The sequence below is a fragment of the Hyperolius riggenbachi genome, unplaced genomic scaffold, assembly GCF_040937935.1.
Source record: "Hyperolius riggenbachi isolate aHypRig1 unplaced genomic scaffold, aHypRig1.pri scaffold_208, whole genome shotgun sequence".
NCBI classification, from domain to species: Eukaryota; Metazoa; Chordata; class Amphibia; order Anura; family Hyperoliidae; genus Hyperolius; species Hyperolius riggenbachi.
The window spans coordinates 178,835-195,811 of NW_027152419.1; the positions used below are offsets into that span (position 1 = coordinate 178,835).

Here is a 16,977-nt window from a genome sequence, read left to right on the forward strand (position 1 = left end):
CTACAGCGTCTCCGTTTCCTTGACTACCGGGACACATCAGGACTGGAGTGATACCACAACAGCCTGACGTGCGCAGACTCTAACATGACTCCTATACATGAGTGATATAACTACCTTCCCCTCCCCCTGCCCCTCCGTTCCTCCCATCTTCACCAGCGCGGCGACGCCGCCATAGCAACGCACAACGCACCTCTGGGAGCCACTTCCCCGCCCCCCTCCCTCTGGTTGGGCCTCACGTATGTGAGTCACACACCGACTCTCTCCCTGCCTGCCCCATTTACCCTCCTCCCCTCACTAGCGTGGTGATGCGACCATGGCAACGCATCACACGCCTCTTAGAGCCACCTCCCCTTCCATCCCCTCTGGCCTATACCACTTACATGACCCCTCCCACACCCAGCAACCTATCGGAGGGGTCGCCTGAGAAGATCCCGCCCACTCCCTTGGGCGCCCAGACCCTGCCTCGCGTCCGTATACGGAAGTGGCTTGAGTATATCAACTCAGTCACGCCGAACAAGCCTTCTTGGCGCCCAGAAGCTCTGTCCCTGACAAATAGGTGAGCATACTCTCTTTTTATACATATACCTTAGCCACCATGTGCGGACCTTTGCTACTCCCTCTCCTGTATACCAGCACTGCATCTTTTGCCTCTCCCGCGCCTCATCACATCATACTATACCAGACGTATGTTAATGTTTTCAGCGCTACGGCGCTTTTGTCCCATTGATAACCAGATTCTTATCTGGTCTGTACCACTCCATAGGGGTCCATTATTAGAACCCACCCAAACAGCGGGGCCTTGTTTGAAGCCCTCTCCACCTCCACCCCAGTCATTCTTTACCCATTTCCTTTCCTCTGTTTGACATTGTGAGACCATTTTAGACTTCACAGACCGCACAGTCAGCTCTTTGCTCTGTCAGGTCTGTTAGAGTCACGAACCCTGGCCTCATTCCATCATGATTGGATTCAGGCATGTGACAATCTATGTCTGGTGCACCTAACTTATTAACCAGACATGGTCATACACATTTGTTTATACAAAACCATTTATTTATGTTTTAATTCATTTATATCTAATTTTATGATGATTCTTAAATACCTATATATTATACTAATTGTTTTAAAGTTTTATTATAACAATTTTGCATGAGATTCTGAATGTCAATATTTGTTTTTGTCCCAAGCACCCTATTTGACCTGAAGAAGCGGTTTGAGCCGCGAAACAAGTCCATAGTGCTTGTCATCAATAAAGTAAATATTTTTATTGTATAAAGTGGAAGTCTCCTTTATTAAGGTAGGCGAACTACATCATCTTGTGTATATATATATATATATATATATATATATATATATATAGACATAGCCAACAGTAAAATAATTTGAAATTTGAAATATAAAGGGCGCCTCCTACTGTTTTACGATTGAGTCTATCACCCCACTACGTGGGGCCTTCACGACCTGTCGGGGAGTGAGGATTTTTTTGCAAGGAGCAGCGACCATCCTGAGGAAAAGACCGAGTGGGGACGGGATTTCCCCACATGCTTGTTCGAGTGGTTGCCTCTCCAAGCAACCTACCTTTGTGAGTAGTACCACACTCATCTCTTCGACCCCTTTACCTGAAGATAATACACCACAAGGGCTCCCGGTGTCCCTGTGTTTTTTTCTTTTTATCTATACAGCCCCTAAACGAAAAGACTGTATGTGACAAGATCTAAACATAAATAAATCAGGGCAACCTACTGTATACATAAAGAAAGGTTTTGTTTTTTTATCGTGTGTGTGCCACTGAAATCACTCTACAGCTAATATACTAACCTTAGGCTGCAAAAACAAAGCTCCTCCTACATTTGAGGCACTGTAGAGTAAAGAGGTGTGTAATCATCCCCACAGCTGTGTGGAAGCAGGTAAGATGGTGTCTGCCTGACAGCAGTGACCTCTCCCTCAACCTCGCACCCACGGTGACCTCTCCCTCCACCTAGGACCCATCCTGACCTCTTCCTCCCCAGCATTAGCACTGCAGTGATCCTGCCTTCCCCAGCCCCCACATTTACCTTTCCTTCCCTCAGCAGCACCCTTCCTATCTCAGCAGCACCCATAATGACCTCCCCCAGCACCTAAACTGACCTCTCTCTCCCCAGCACCCCCGGTGATCTCTCACTCCCCCAGCACCCGCAATGACTTCCCCTTCCTGCAGCACCCACACTGACCTCTACTCCCAACATCCATCCACTCCCCTTCACCCATAGCTGGCACCCAGTACTTACACTCATATGACACCAAGTACCTGCACCCAGGCCTGACATTGCACCTACTACTCACGCGTCCATATGGCACCGACTATCTGCACCAAGCACCCATATAACAAGTACCCGCACCCAAAGTACCTGCATTTAAACCCCACATCTCATACGAAAAATATGGAGGAAGAAACAAAATCAACATGGATCATCCATGTGAAGGAAGCCACATGCGAGAACAGAGTTGCATTAAAAGTGGAGGAAGAGGAGGGTGAGGAAGAGGAGGAATATGAAGCAGAGGAATTTGAGGTAGAGAAGGAAGATTCTGATGAGGACGGAGAAAGACGAGGCATACTACAAAATTTGCAAATGGAAACCAAGCCTTTCTACTATTGAAAGTGACTATTTTGGGGAACACAAAGCAGAATGCAGAACACCAAGCAGCTGGCTAGCTAAAGGAGATGCTGTGAGGCAAGAGAAGTATCTGCTTGAGGACCCCGGACATCAGGCAGAGGAGCATGACACAAATGGGGAGGAGAGAAGTGGTAGGAGAATACGACCAATCAACTGGTTACAAAAGAAGACTGAGAGACTGCCAAGACTGAGATGTCTCTTCTGCTGCTTCCCATGTGGTGCTGCCTCTCAATCGGGGACAATGGATGGCACATCCTGGACTCTTTGCAAAGAGCAACATTGGACCCCAAACATATTATGGATTTGCCACCTGATGAGGGACGTATACACATTTTGGGCTCTTTACACAGAGCGACGTTAGACCCCAATACAGGTAAGGATTTGCCACTGTATATGGGACAACATATAGCATATGCTGGACTCCCTGTTTAGAGCAATGTTGCACCTTTAGACTATTATGGATTTGCTACTAAAGAAGGATCAATGTATGGCTATTGCTGGATTCCATATTGTGAGCAACATTGATCCTTAGACTACCACTAATTTGGGACAACATATAGCATACATAAATTCACCATTCAGGAGAAACAGAAGACAGGCACCATCCACCAAGTGTAGCTTTGATTTCGCCACTTGTGTCAGTAAGTTATGAGATACAGACAGGTACCAAACTAACAACTGTGTATAGATTATAAAATTGTTTTAAGAGAGGAGGTGACAGCTGGGCACTAGACGGAGCGAACGGCGGCTGTTTCACATCGGCGAGGATGCTTAGTCACATCATAGTCTGGGTGAGTTCCGAAAGTAGAAGGCGATTGAGTTTTGTGTTCAACCCCTTCCCCTGCCTCCTGTAACTGTGGTGAATGTTGAAGGCTAAACTGTCCATTGGAGCAACTCCCGGCTTCCTCCTCTCTCCAGTCTTACCACGAGTACCTGTACCATGTGACAAGGGGTGGAGGAGAGAACACAAAAAAAACTTGGGGGTGGCCCAGCAGGCAGTGGCACTAGGATGACTTGAGTGTGCAGTGTGTGGGCAGGCAATAGATTCCTCTCTGAACTGATTTGACCGGAGGCAGATCTATCTGAAGGTCAATCTGATGGCAGATTGACAGGTGTATGGGAATCTTTAGAGACATATTTTTCAACAATAAATAGCTACTCTTGGTGATTTGCAGACTTGATTTGGTGGTGCTGTAAATGCGATGCAAAGGATTACATTATCCTAAAGGTTGCCATACAATAATAGATGGAAACCAGATTTGACCATGAGATTGATCTTTTTCCGATCAAATCTGATCTAAGAGGGATCAAATTCTTCCACACACCATAGGCAATCATGTTAATAGGCTATTGGGCGCTAGGGCCAGCCACTTTACAAATTGCGACTGTAAAGGGTCACAGTATGTATAGCGGGTGGCCCCAACACCCGCTATTTTATCAAGCTCCCCAGCTCCCAGGTTTCCATTTATAGCCGTTACTAACCTGTTCTTTGTAGGGGCGTTGCAATCTTTAGTGGCAAGGCAGTCCAAATATGGGGGGAAGGGCCGCCAAAGTCTAGTTTCACCCAGGGCATTGTGAAACCTAAGGCCGGCCCTGGCTCCTACTGTATTCTGTACTGACTGTGAATATCTGCAGTGAAACCTCCTGCATCCTCTCACATGTGCTCCAGCTTGTACCATCTACAGCAGCTCCAGCCCTCTCATGCAGCTCCTAGCACCTCCTCCTCCTCATCCATTGCTGTTCATTTCAAGCAGCTTTGATCACCATCTGCAACTCCTGCAGTCACCAGCTCCTACCATCTCCTCCTACTCCTGATAATCCCTGCAGGTCCTGTCTTCTCTTGGATGTCCTCTCCTCCTGCAGTGACTGCCATCCCCTGCAGTGTACGTCTCCTTCAACTAATCTCCTGCAGTGACTGTCATCTCTTGCAGTGAACGTCACCTTCAATTATAAGTACACACCTGACTAAGGCGGCCAATAACGACTGCATGAGCCAATAGTCAGGCATGTGTACAGCAGCTGCCGACCCCCAAGTGATCCACCAGGTGGATCATCTCACCCCTGCGATGGCCAGTTGCATTGTCTGCGTCACTCCCCCACCCACCACGTGACATCAGGCACACACTGCTCCATTTTCCCCCTGCGCCGCTCACATAGCAACATAATGCATCGTCAGCTACATAGCTGACACGTGTCTGTGCAGGCCCAGCCAGCAGTGTCGCCCTAGGGGATCAGTTCCCGATCCCCAATGGGCATCATAAAATCCATAGGTGTATACGCACCTTAACACCCCACTCCATAGACTGACTGTAGCGTAGGGCTAACCACATAGATGAGATTAGGATTAGATTAGGCCTAATCTCACACACACACACACACACACACACACACACACACACACACACACACACACACACACACACACACACACACACACACACACACACACACACACACACACACACACACACACACACACACACACACACACACACACACACACACACACACACACACACACACACACACACACACACACACACACACACACACACACACACACACACACACACACACACACACACACACACACACATCAGAGCAGGAGATGTAGGTTTAGAGTAGGACACACATACCGCACACATGTATCCAACAGTAGCATAGGATTATTAGGGTGACTAGCACCAATTAAAGTAGGCAAGCGTAGTATCGTGTATGACCTGCCCTAAAAGAGTCTACCATGACGTGGTGGGCGGGCTTACAATCCTACTGACCAAAAGGTTTTACTTTTTAGCAATTGGATTAACTGAAGGACTCTTAATGCTTGGATCACCAACCATCATTACCCTGAAATGCCAAGTCCCAGGTAAGTATAAATGCTTTGTTTGTATTTGTCTCAAGTATACTTTATATATTATATAAGATATCTCATTTTGAAAATATTTTTAATATCGCATCGCACCACCGTGTACAGGTTATCACGATTTTCATAATTTTTCAAAAGACCTTGCGTTTAAAAAAATGCACGCGACTTTAAAAATGCAGCACAAGGCAGCCAGTGTGTACAGGACCAGAAACACTATAACCAGTGTGCTCTTTGGGATGGGAAGGCAGTGTGCGGTCATTCTTTTACTGCTTACAATGTTGCACAATTAAAGCTCTTGAAGGGCCACATAAAAATGGTGACAAGGGCTAGATTCAGACTGCGGGCCCTGAGTTTGACACCTGTGCTCTGTGCTCAGCTGCTGTGAGGAAGGGATTAAAAACATGGTAAGAAGGGCTGGGTGAGGGGGATGTAAGGCGTTAGTCACACTCAGGTTGCAAAATACAATGGTACATTTTTGGCAATTACGCTTTGCGATTCTCATTCAGAGGAACAAGAATCACATTGCGATCATCACCAAAATTTTGTGCCACGCGTTTGCGTTTTATACAAATTTCAGGGCCTTTTCACACTGATGCAGAACTGGGCTATAAAAGTCTATGGGGTAGTTCACATTGGATGCACTGTGGTGCACTGCACCAGAAGTACCCTATCTAATGCGAGCGCATACCTACGTTTACCGTGCGGCTCCCGCAGCGACCTGTGGCGCACTAGAAGTCATGTAAGTCTATGGAGACGTGCATGTTTTGAAACAACCATCGCAAGTTCTCTGTGTTGCGTATGCATGGAATCGTATTTTGACAATACACTTCTGAGCATGTCATCGATCCGGTCACAGGAAGTAAGCTCTAGAGAGCCTTACTTCCTGTATGGCCTGCTGCCAGAAGGGGATTACTGCGTCTTAACCCACAAAGGACTTTTTTTGGCAGAGTGGGGCGGTCCCCGGACTGCACTGCACAGCTACTGCCAACATGCAGTTTAAAAACGGCGTTAAAGGAGTTATCAGGCAAAGTGTGTAAAATTAGCTTTACTCACCTGGGGCTTTCTCCAGTCCCTTCCTGCCGACTGTCCCACGCCAACCGCTCTGCTCCCCGCCGCTGTCCCGGTCTCCGTGGTCGGTATTCAGTAGTTATGCGCCTGCGCAGTTCGCCGCGGCCCACCTGGCCATGATTGACATTGGTACTTCGCGCAGCCTGAATACCGACCACGGAGTCCAGGACAGCGGCAGGGAGCAGAGCGGTCGGCGTGGGACAGTCGGCAGCAAGGGGCTGGAGAAAGCCTCGGTGAGTAAAGCTAATTTTACACAATTTGCTTGATAACTCCTTTAAGTACCGTGGTGTGCAGCGCGTTTGCAATTTACGGTCCCATAGGGTTACATTTGTTACAGAACTTTGCTGATTGCCATAAAGGGCTGGTCCACATTGGGGCAATTCTTCTGTGCTTTGCTCATCGCCGGCGATCAGCAAAGCGCTGCTACAATGTATCCCTATGGATACATTGACACTGCATCGGTTGCGATTTTGATTATTCGCAAACGTGCTGCATGCAACAATTTGGGGGCCATTGTGCTGTGATTCCCGTTCTATTCAACAGGAATCACAAGAGCAAAGCACGCAAGAATCGCTGGACTTTTTGTTAAAATCGCAATTGCGAGCCGAATGTGATCGCGGGCTAGCGGCGATCTGAGCCCCGAGTGTGAACTAGCCCTAACACTGCTGAAACACTCCTCAAAAGCTTCCAACTGTGAACCAACCCTAGGTTTGCAAGAACCAGTGAGGAAGGGTTCAGCCAGTTTGCTCAGTTGTGTGATTGGACTAGAAGCAACAAAGAGCATAGTAGTAGGAAGAACCATGAAGGGGCTATAGTTAAAAAAATAATAATAATAAAAAAAAAAATAAAAAAAAAAAAATATATATATATATATCCTCAGCTATTTACAACCAACGCCAAACAATGTACTTTTATGTATTGAAGGTTTTTTATATTATTATTATTATTTAATAGCATAACAATGCATGCTGATGACTTAAAAGGAGGGATGTGGATGTTTCCTTTTAAACAATACCAGGTGCTTGGCAGTCCTGCTGCTCTTTGGATGCAGTAGTATTTGGACCTCACACCTGAAACAAGCATGCTGCTAATCCAGTCTGACTTCAGTCAGAGCACCTGATCTGCATGCTTGTTCAGGGGTTGTGGCTAAAAGTGTTCGAGACACAGGATCAGTAGTATTATAATTGGGAGGATATCTTTTTTTAATTTGTCTAAGAAAAAAACTCAAAAACCATTAAGTCCTTTTTGATGTGATCCACTTCACCTCAAAACAATTCACTATATTAGTAGAAAGAACTGTAGTATGATGAGCATAAAGTACAACGTCTTGCAAATCTTGTGGTACAAAAATATCAAAAAATCTTTATTGACATAGATACAAAAATCCTTAAAAAAAGGAGGTCACAAGGAGCATCCTGCAGAGACCTCCTTTTTTAAGGATTTTTGTATCTATGTCAATAAAGATTTTTTGATATTTTTGTACCACAAGATTTGCAAGACGTTGTACTTTATGCTCATCATACTACAGTTCTTTCTACTAATATGGAGACACAGGATCAGCAGGGGAGTCAGGCAACTGGTATTATTTTAAAAGGAAAAATCCATATCCTTCTCAGTTTAGGTTCCCTAAAGTCACCATAGCTATGCGTGTATGCACCTTTAAGTGAAAGCATGCATCAACTGAGAGGCGTATCAGACTCAGCCAATCAGATACGTCCTGTTTGCCCTTTCCTACCGTCTGCTGGTTTAGCAGCCTGTCTTCTTCTTCCTGTGTGCGGCCAAGTCTAACCATGCCTTTCCTGGACCTTGATACCAACATTCCCCAACAAGACATTCCAGCAGATTTTGCTGAAAATCTCTGTGCAGCTGCAGCAACCATCCTAGGCAAGCCCAAGGATGTGAGTAGAAATGTGCTGTGACCTCCAGCTATCAAATGTACTTTATTGTGATACTGTTATACAGCCACAATATTAAAACCAGATCACATGTTTTCTCTGCATATCACACTGTGCCAGATTGACATCTGGGAAATGTGGAGTCCCAAAGAAGTCATGATTCATCAGCCAGACCACCTATTCTGTAGTTTCATTGTCCAGTTCTGACGTTCTTGTGTTGCCCATTATGCTTATGGTGGAATGAGTTAGCAAGTGTAAACTTCTTTGTAGCTAGTAAGCTGCAATATTTTGTGTGTAATCTCACATTTTACCAGAGGTTTTGTCTGCAATTTGCTACAGTAGTTCCTCTGATGGATCAGACAAGATGATTACACTTCAAATTTCAAGTTGCTTAGCAAGTGCAATGAGATTATATTGTATTAGTACATTCATAGAGAGACATCAGCATTGTGATGGGGTCTGTTAGCATAATGCGAGGCTTGCTGTACAATACAGGACTATATGTACGCTTACAGTGGCAGTGAACTATTGTGCATAATGCTACTGTTAGCCTTTTTTTTTTACAGCAACTGCAACTAGGGTTGCAATGGTATGAAATTCCACAGTATGATAACGGTCTAAACAATACCACAGTATGCAGTATTTTACAATTATTTGGACCCGCCCTCCCCCCTTACATGAAATAATATGCCCACCCCAATGTGGGGTGCCCCACTCCTTCAGCATACATATGATTAAACCGCCGGGAGATTTGATCGCCGGGTAAAACTGTAAAAGGCTCACCCTGCTCCTGCAAAAGGGTGCTCCTGGTGGCGTTAGAGATAGGTGTAGCCAGTAGTAGGTGCCTGCAGCATAGGTAGCCAGGGATAGGTGTAGCCAGTAGTAGGTGGCCGCAGCATAGGTAGCCAGGGATAGGTGTAGCCAGTAGTAGGTGGCCGCAGCATAGGTAGCCAGGGATAGGTGTAACCAGTAGTAGGTGGCCGCAGCATAGGTAGCCAGTGATAGATGTAGCCAGTAGTAGGTGGCCGCAGCATAGGTAGCCAGGGATAGGTGTAGCCAGTAGTAGGTGGCCGCAGCATAGGTAGCCAGGGATAGGTGTAGCCAGTAGTAGGTGGCCGCAGCATAGGTAGCCAGGGATAGGTGTAGCCAGTAGTAGGTGGCCGCAGCATAGGTAGCCAGGGATAGGTGTAGCCAGTAGTAGGTGGCCGCAGCATAGGTAGCCAGGGATAGGTGTAGCCAGTAGTAGATGGCCGCAGCATAGGTAGCCAGGGATAGGTGTAGGCAGTAGTAGGTGGCCGCAGCATAGGTAGCCAGGGATAGGTGTAGCCAGTAGTAGGTGGCCGCAGCATAAGTAGCCAGGGAAAGGTGTAGCCAGTAGTAGGTGGCAGCAGCATAGGTAGCCAGGGATAGGTGTAGCCAGTAGTAGGTGGCAGCAGCATAGGTAGCTAGGGATGGGTGTAGCTAGTAGTAGGTGGCAGCAGCATAGGTAGCCAGGGATAGGTGTAGCCAGTAGTAGGTGGCCGCAGCATAGGTAGCCAGGGATAGGTGTAGCCAGTAGTAGGTGGCCGCAGCATAGGTAGCCAGTAGTAGGTGGCCGCAGCATAAGTAGCCAGGGAAAGGTGTAGCCAGTAGTAGGTGGCAGCAGCATAGGTAGCCAGGGATAGGTGTAGCCAGTAGTAGGTGGCCGCAGCATAGGTAGCCAGGGATAGGTGTAGCCAGTAGTAGGTGGCCGCAGCATAGGGTGCCAGGGATAGGTGTAGCCGGTAGTAGGTGGCCGCAGCATAGGTAGCCAGGGATAGGTGTAGCCGTTAGCAGGTGGCCGCAGCATACGGAGCCAGGGATAGGTGTAGCCGGTAGTAGGTGGCCGCAGCATAGGTAGCCAGGATTTTCTTTTATTTAAGTATTTATATAGCGCCGACATATTACGCAGCGCTGTACAGAGTATTTTGTCTTGTCACTAACTGTCCCTCAGAGGGGCTCACAATCTAGTCCCTCCCATAGTCATATGTCTATGTATGTATCTATTGTGTAGTGTATGTATTATAGTCTAGGGCAGGCATGGGCAAACTTGGCCCTCCAACTGTTGAGGAACTACAAGCCCCACAATGCATTGAAGGAGTCTGACAGCCACAGTCATGACTCATAAAGGCAAATGCATTGTGGGATTTGTAGTTCCTTATCAGCTGGAGGGCCAAGTTTGCCCATGCCTGGTCTAGGGCCAATTTTTAGGGGGAAGCCAATTAACTTATCTGTATGTTTTTGGGATGTGGGAGGAAACCGGAGTACCCAGAGGAAACCCATGCAGACACGGGGAGAACATACAAACTCCTTGCAGATGTTGACCTGGCTGGGAATCGAACCGGGGACCCAGCTCAGCAAGGCGAGAGCGCTGACCACTACACCACCATGCTGCCTGCAGTACCCTAACTACAACGCAAATCCCCAGTGTTTAACTAGCTTAATGGTGCCCATTAACAATACAAATTTAGCGAACGATTGTATTTCTTATCAGACTTTTCATATTTTATTGCATGAAAACAGTGAAGCTGGTAGGTCCAGTTGAAACTAAATGAACGTATTATCAATGGTTTCCTTAAATAATGATCTATCGCCATGGTGGATTTTATTCATAGATATGATCACAGCTAGGTTCAGTATGATTATTTGGATTCCTTAGTGGTTTGAATCAATTAAATATATTTTCTTACAAGCTGAATAATTCTATCTAAACTATAGTTGCTCACTAGAAATCGCACTGTTAATGGGCACCTAGTCTTTGCTCTTCATGTGCCTTGGGCCCCCATAACCTTGTCACCAGTTATAACCTTGTCACCTGTCTTATACTCTGTCTATGCCATGTGAACCACAAATAATTCCGAGTACAGCTCCTGCTGTACTTGGCGAAATAAAGTGATTCTGATTCTGATTCTGATTCAGTTAAGTTTTTGTCCTTCACAAGGACATATATTGAACAAGCTACTAATTACAAGAAAAACTGATGTTTTGGCTAGGAACACACTAGGCAGAAATACTAGCAATGCGGAAAATGCTAGCGTTTTGCTGATAATGCAAGTCTATGGGCTACATGTACAAACACATATTAGGGCGGTTTACAATGTGCTTTTTTGAAAAAGTATGACTTACTGCATAGTTTTTGAAAATGCATGTAAAACGCACATAATATATTGCAATGGTGGTGCAGAGGACTGTTTTTTTGTTTTGTTTTTTTTTTACATATGATACTGTATTTTACTCCATAATCGGGAAAATATTGAAAAAAATGCCAACGAACTAAAAACACATGCAAAATACAACCGCAAACAACGGGGGCCCGTTCACACTGCACGCGTTTCCAGCCGCGTTTTGGAAACGCGTGCAGGTGGCCAAAACGCACGACATCAGACATTGCATAGAGTGCAATGTCTGATGTTCACACTGCATGCGTTCCGGACCTGTGCGGTCCGGGAACGCATGCTGCACGCAGATTTTGCAAAAACGCGTGGCTGTCCCATTCACTTTTCAGTGATGGGATCAGCCACGCAACGCACACAAACGCGGATGGCCATGCGTTCGTACGCGTTGCGGTCCGCACGCGTTCCGCACGCATGGCCATCCGCATTTCTGATCTGAACGGGCCCTAAAAAATTATAGGCTCACAATGCAGAAAATGAATGGTTTTCTGCACTGCCTAGTGTTCCCCCAGCCTTTGACTTTCACTTAGCATATCAAGTTATATATAGAAATGGTTAATGAGGTACACAGTCATAGTTAGCAGGAAATTTTAATTGGCCCAACTCCAGGCTGCATACTGCTAATTTTCAGAGTTTGTTAAAAGTGGGATGGAGGTTGAAATGGAGTAACTGAAGCTATTCACACTTGTCAGTGCAATTTCTGCATGTTCTTTCCCGCATGCACGAATCAGTGTGTAGTTAACTTTACATTTTTATACAAAAAAAGTGCATTTCCATTGATTTGCGTTTTATGAAATTTGCATGTCTGTTCCATGTCTGTTTTTTTTTTTTTTTCTGCAGAAGATTCGGATGTAAAAATTTGCATTAAACCACGCTAATATGGTGCCATTGACTGGCAAAAGCAAATTTGGAAACATGCAATTCGCATACTAATTCTGTTGTGTGTGTGTGTGTGTGTGAAGAGGGCCTAAAAGTAAGGGCAAGAGGGATGTGTCAGATTTGCTAGTGTACGGGCACTGCAGAGAGTCTTCTATGCCTCTGGCATGAACTGTCACAGGACTGCCAGCAGGCTTTTGGCTGAAATGATTGATTTGCACAGCAAAGTCTAGTATCTGGATGAAAGGTTGCTTATCTGGCTACACTGTAGCAGATATTTATTCTCCCTGAAGACCATGAGGTAAGCTAAAGCCTTTATTTTCCTAATGCAGTATAACCTGTTTTATTTTCTGTTGACAGAGGGTGAATGTGACTGTGAGGGGTGGAGCCACATTGCTGATTGGCGGTTCATCGGCACCGGGTATCCAGCTGATAATCTCCTCCATTGGAGTAGTGGGGACAGCAGAAGAGAACAGAGGGCACAGCTCGAAATTCTTTGCATTTTTGACCAAAGAACTGAACCTTGAACAGAACAGGTAAAGTATCTATTGAAGCTCAATTCTGCTTAATATATGATATGCCAGTTCTGATGAAAAAGTTTTGCCTATCCGCTGGGACTGGAAGTGTAGGAGTAAAAATTGCTCCAGTGTTGATACGGATAAAAATTATAGTGGTTTTACCGTACATTAAAGGGAGTCTGAAGCATAAAAAAATAGATACTGGGTCCTATAGAGCCTTCCTGGTCTCCTCATGATCCCCACGTTGCTTCGCAGGTTCCCCCTTTCACAGTCTACGACGCATGGGTCTTCTCTTCCACGTTGGGTGGGCTTCAGCAGTCTTCAGAAGCACTCTTGCTTCCAAAGATGGGCCGCTCCGTACTACACATGCGTGAGTGCAGTACAGAGCCGCCGGTCTTCAGGAGCCTGAGTGCTTCCAAAGTCTCCCATGACAGGAGATGAAAATGGAAGAGTCTGCAGGGGAACAAGGACACTGTAAGATCCCAGAGCCTTCCCTCTCCTTAGGTAAATATCTGGGGTTTTTTTGTTTTTGTTTTTATAATTACCTTCAGACTCACTTTAAGGCTTGGGATCCACGATTTATGATTTCCATAATTGTGGAAGTCCTATTTTGATTGCTCCCAAAATGCTGCATGCAACGCAGTAAGTAGAACTACGCCAACAAGGCTCCACTGGTGTGGCACTTTGCAGATCACAGGCAAACGGTGAGCGCTGCAGAATTGCTCCCAGTGAGTCCCAAGACTTGTCCAGCTCTCAAAAATAGTGTTCTCATTACCATCTCGGTGACTATTGGGAATAGTTCCATTCTCTTGTCATATTTCTGAGGTATATGCAAGTACATAATGTGAGTTGTGCTGTGTGCAACGGACATTACATGGTTTGTGAAAAGTTGTAGTCAGGAAAGGAAGAGGAGAGTCGGCACTACAGCTCTCTCTGCGTACAGGAGGGAGGTGGCAGGGAACACAGCCTTCTTGCCCTTTGGTGTAGACAGCGTGCTCAGGCTTAAATGTATACAAGAGATGCGCAGTTGAGGACAGAGTGGATAAGTCGGCACTTGCTGTAAACTTCCATTTATTCCAAAAGGTGGTGACACATCATATCAATACAGTGTATCAAAGGTAAACATACCATATACAGAGGCCGTGCGGTGGTGGTGGGTGCTGGGCCAGAGGAGCCTAACAGCCGTTTCGCGCTAGGTACGCGCTTCTACGGAGGCTGTGAGCTGTGTGACTGTATGACCGCATGGCCTCTGTATGTGGTATGTTTACCTTTGATACACTGTATTGATATGATGTGTCACCACCTTTTGGAATAAATGGAAGTTTACAACATTACATGGTTTGTGTGGATACTGGTAAATCTGCTATGCTTTGCCTGCGCATGGCAATTTTCCTGTAGTTTTGTGATTCATCTCCTATGTGTGGTGCTGGTTCTTGCTTATTTCAGTAAGACAATGCAAGTTATTAAAAGACTGGCTATTGGCTGGGTGCTAAGGAGAGGAGGCCACAAACTATGAGCTAGCATACTAAATCGAGCAAGAATGGGACAACATTTAATTTCCAGATGTTCATAATGTTCTTGTTAGAAGGGAATGCAGCACAATGGAAACATACCTATCCTTTGTGAAACTTGCCACTGGCATCCATATCAAAATCGCCATATATTTTTCAGTTGCTGGGTCAGACTGCACACACTGTGTAGCTGACAACACGCTGTGTTGCTATGGGGGAAGGCAACGGAGGAATGACGAGCAGCGTATGCATGACGTCACGCACGGGAGCAGGGCGAACAATGGGATCGGTATCCCTGGGGGTGATCGCCAGGCAGATCGCTTGCAGGTTGGGGGTTGCCAGCTGCCGTACACATGCCTGATTATTGGCTGAGGCAGTCGTTATTGGAAACTTCTACAAACTTAAAGGGATACTTAGGTCTCCTGAAAAAAAAAAAGTTGCACTTACCTGGGGCTTCTACTAGCCCCCTGCAGCCGCCCTGTGTCCGTGCCGGTCCTCAACGATCCTCCGTTCCCCCGCCGCCAGCTAGTTTCATTTTCATCGACTCTAAGTCGGCGTGGCCACTGCTCTTGCGCAGCCCTGGCAATGCGAACAAGGATATGCGTCGCCAGGGGCTGTATACTTGCCTTTAGGCCTCTTTCAGATGGGAATCTAATAGGCATAAAATTCACCGTATGTCAGCTGCTCTCCTGCACTGGCTGGGCGTTGGTTAGTGCTCGGTAATGGTGCTGGATACACATGGCTTTATAACCACTGCAAATCAGCTGCATTTAAATTGCACCCGAATTGCACTGGCAGGCTCGCTAAGCATGCAGTTTAGTCATCAGTCTGAAAGAGGCCTTATAATGGAGGTCACAGATGGTTGTGTGGCACTAATCCAAAGTCCTGCTATGTTGCTTAGGGTGTAATTGGCCTGGAATACATGGACTGAGGCCTGGTGCACACCAAAAACCGCTAGCAGATCCGCAAAATGCTAGCAGATTTTGAAACGCTTTTTCTTTTTCTGTAGCGCTTCAGCTAGCATTTTGCGGTTTTGTGAAGCGTTTTTGGTGTAGTAGATTTCAGATATTGTTACAGTAAAGCTGTTACTGAACAGCTTCTGTAACAAAAACGCCTGCAAAACCGCTCTGAACTGCCGTTTTTCAGAGCGGTTTGCGTTTTTCCTATACTTAACATTGAGGCAGAAACGCATCCACAATCCAAAAAATGCCTCACCCCGGGAGTGTGCTTTTCTGCAAAACGCCTCCCGCTCTGGTGTGACCCACCCCATTAAGATACATTGACCAAGCGTATCCGCAGCCGCAAGCGGCTGCAGAAACGCAGAGAAAGCCGCTCGGTGTGCACCAGCCCTCAGAGGGTCTAAAAAGCAGTGGGTCAGGAATGTGTATGGGTGTCTTTCTTGGAGCCTGTATTTGCTAAATTCAGTAAGAAATGAACTGACTATGATGAACAACTACAGGTGTCAGGGCTCAGACACACTAAGCGCTTTTCTGAGCGTTTGCGATTGATTTTAGCACTTTCTGAGCGCTTTTTTAAAATCTCTCCCATTCACTTGCATTAAAATCGCGGTAAAGATTGCCGCGATCACGTAAGCGTAAAAACGTACATGATTGCCGCAATTAATCACAAATGCTCAGTGTTTCTGAGCCCTAAGAGTATAATGTGAACCTATATTTTAATATTATTTTGATTACTTTTTTTGTCACCTTTTGCAGGATTTTGCTGCGCTTTCAGCCTCTGGAGCCTTGGCAGATTGGGAAGAATGGAACTGTTATGACATTTTTGTGATTCCAACTAATTTTGAAGCTGAGGGCCAATTGTAGTCAGTAGTTCGGAGGAAGGAAGTCCCAGATTTCAAAGATCTGCTCTGAATAATTCCCACACACTGTCCATGGCATATGCAGCATGAAATGTTTACCGGAGATTAAATTGAATCAGGATTGGTAGATTAATTCATTGGCTAGCTGGCATTTGTACTGAAAGAAAAATATGGAGGCTGCCATTACGGACTTCCTTCTTAAAATAAATAGATAAATAAATACATTTAATCAATGAACAATAGTTGCTGGATTCCATGAAATTTTGCATCTAAAACCCAACTAAACCCAAAGTTAAACAGGCTCTAATTCTGAAAGCAATCATGCCTGTGTAAAACCATAAGGGCTTGGACCCACAAGGGCGTTTCTGGCAGCGTTTTTGGAATGCAGACTATTCCAAAAATTGCAATGTACTTAAATGGGGCTGAACCCACTAGTATGATTGCGATTAGGGTTAATCGCAATCGCACAACATGCAGCATTTTGAGCGCGTTTGCACTCAATGGTGAGAATAGAAGCGCTGCAAAATCACTTTGAGAAGCGATTTTTCAGCAATATGGGGGGCCAAGCAATTTGAAATGTAA

The 16,977-nt window shown here is 45.8% G+C and overlaps 1 protein-coding gene across 1 annotated transcript; it reads left to right on the forward strand.

Annotated features, from left to right (window-relative positions):
• Positions 1 to 8,326: 8,326 nt before the first annotated feature.
• Positions 8,327 to 16,635, forward strand: LOC137543811 (D-dopachrome decarboxylase-B-like). The gene is made up of 3 exons (XM_068264892.1): positions 8,327 to 8,483; positions 12,908 to 13,083; positions 16,292 to 16,635. Exons 1-3 carry the CDS (start codon positions 8,376 to 8,378, stop codon positions 16,362 to 16,364), a joined length of 357 nt encoding a protein of 118 aa, XP_068120993.1. The 5' UTR covers positions 8,327 to 8,375; the 3' UTR covers positions 16,365 to 16,635.
• Positions 16,636 to 16,977: the final 342 nt, after the last annotated feature.

Coding starts and splice junctions, on each gene's coding strand:
- LOC137543811 (XM_068264892.1), top strand. CDS start 8,376: ATGCCTTTCCTGGACCTTGATACCAACATTCCCCAACAAGACATTCCA. Junction 8,484..12,907: donor TCCTAGGCAAGCCCAAGGAT/GTGAGTAGAAAT, acceptor TTCTGTTGACAG/AGGGTGAATGTGACTGTGAG. Junction 13,084..16,291: donor CTGAACCTTGAACAGAACAG/GTAAAGTATCTA, acceptor CACCTTTTGCAG/GATTTTGCTGCGCTTTCAGC.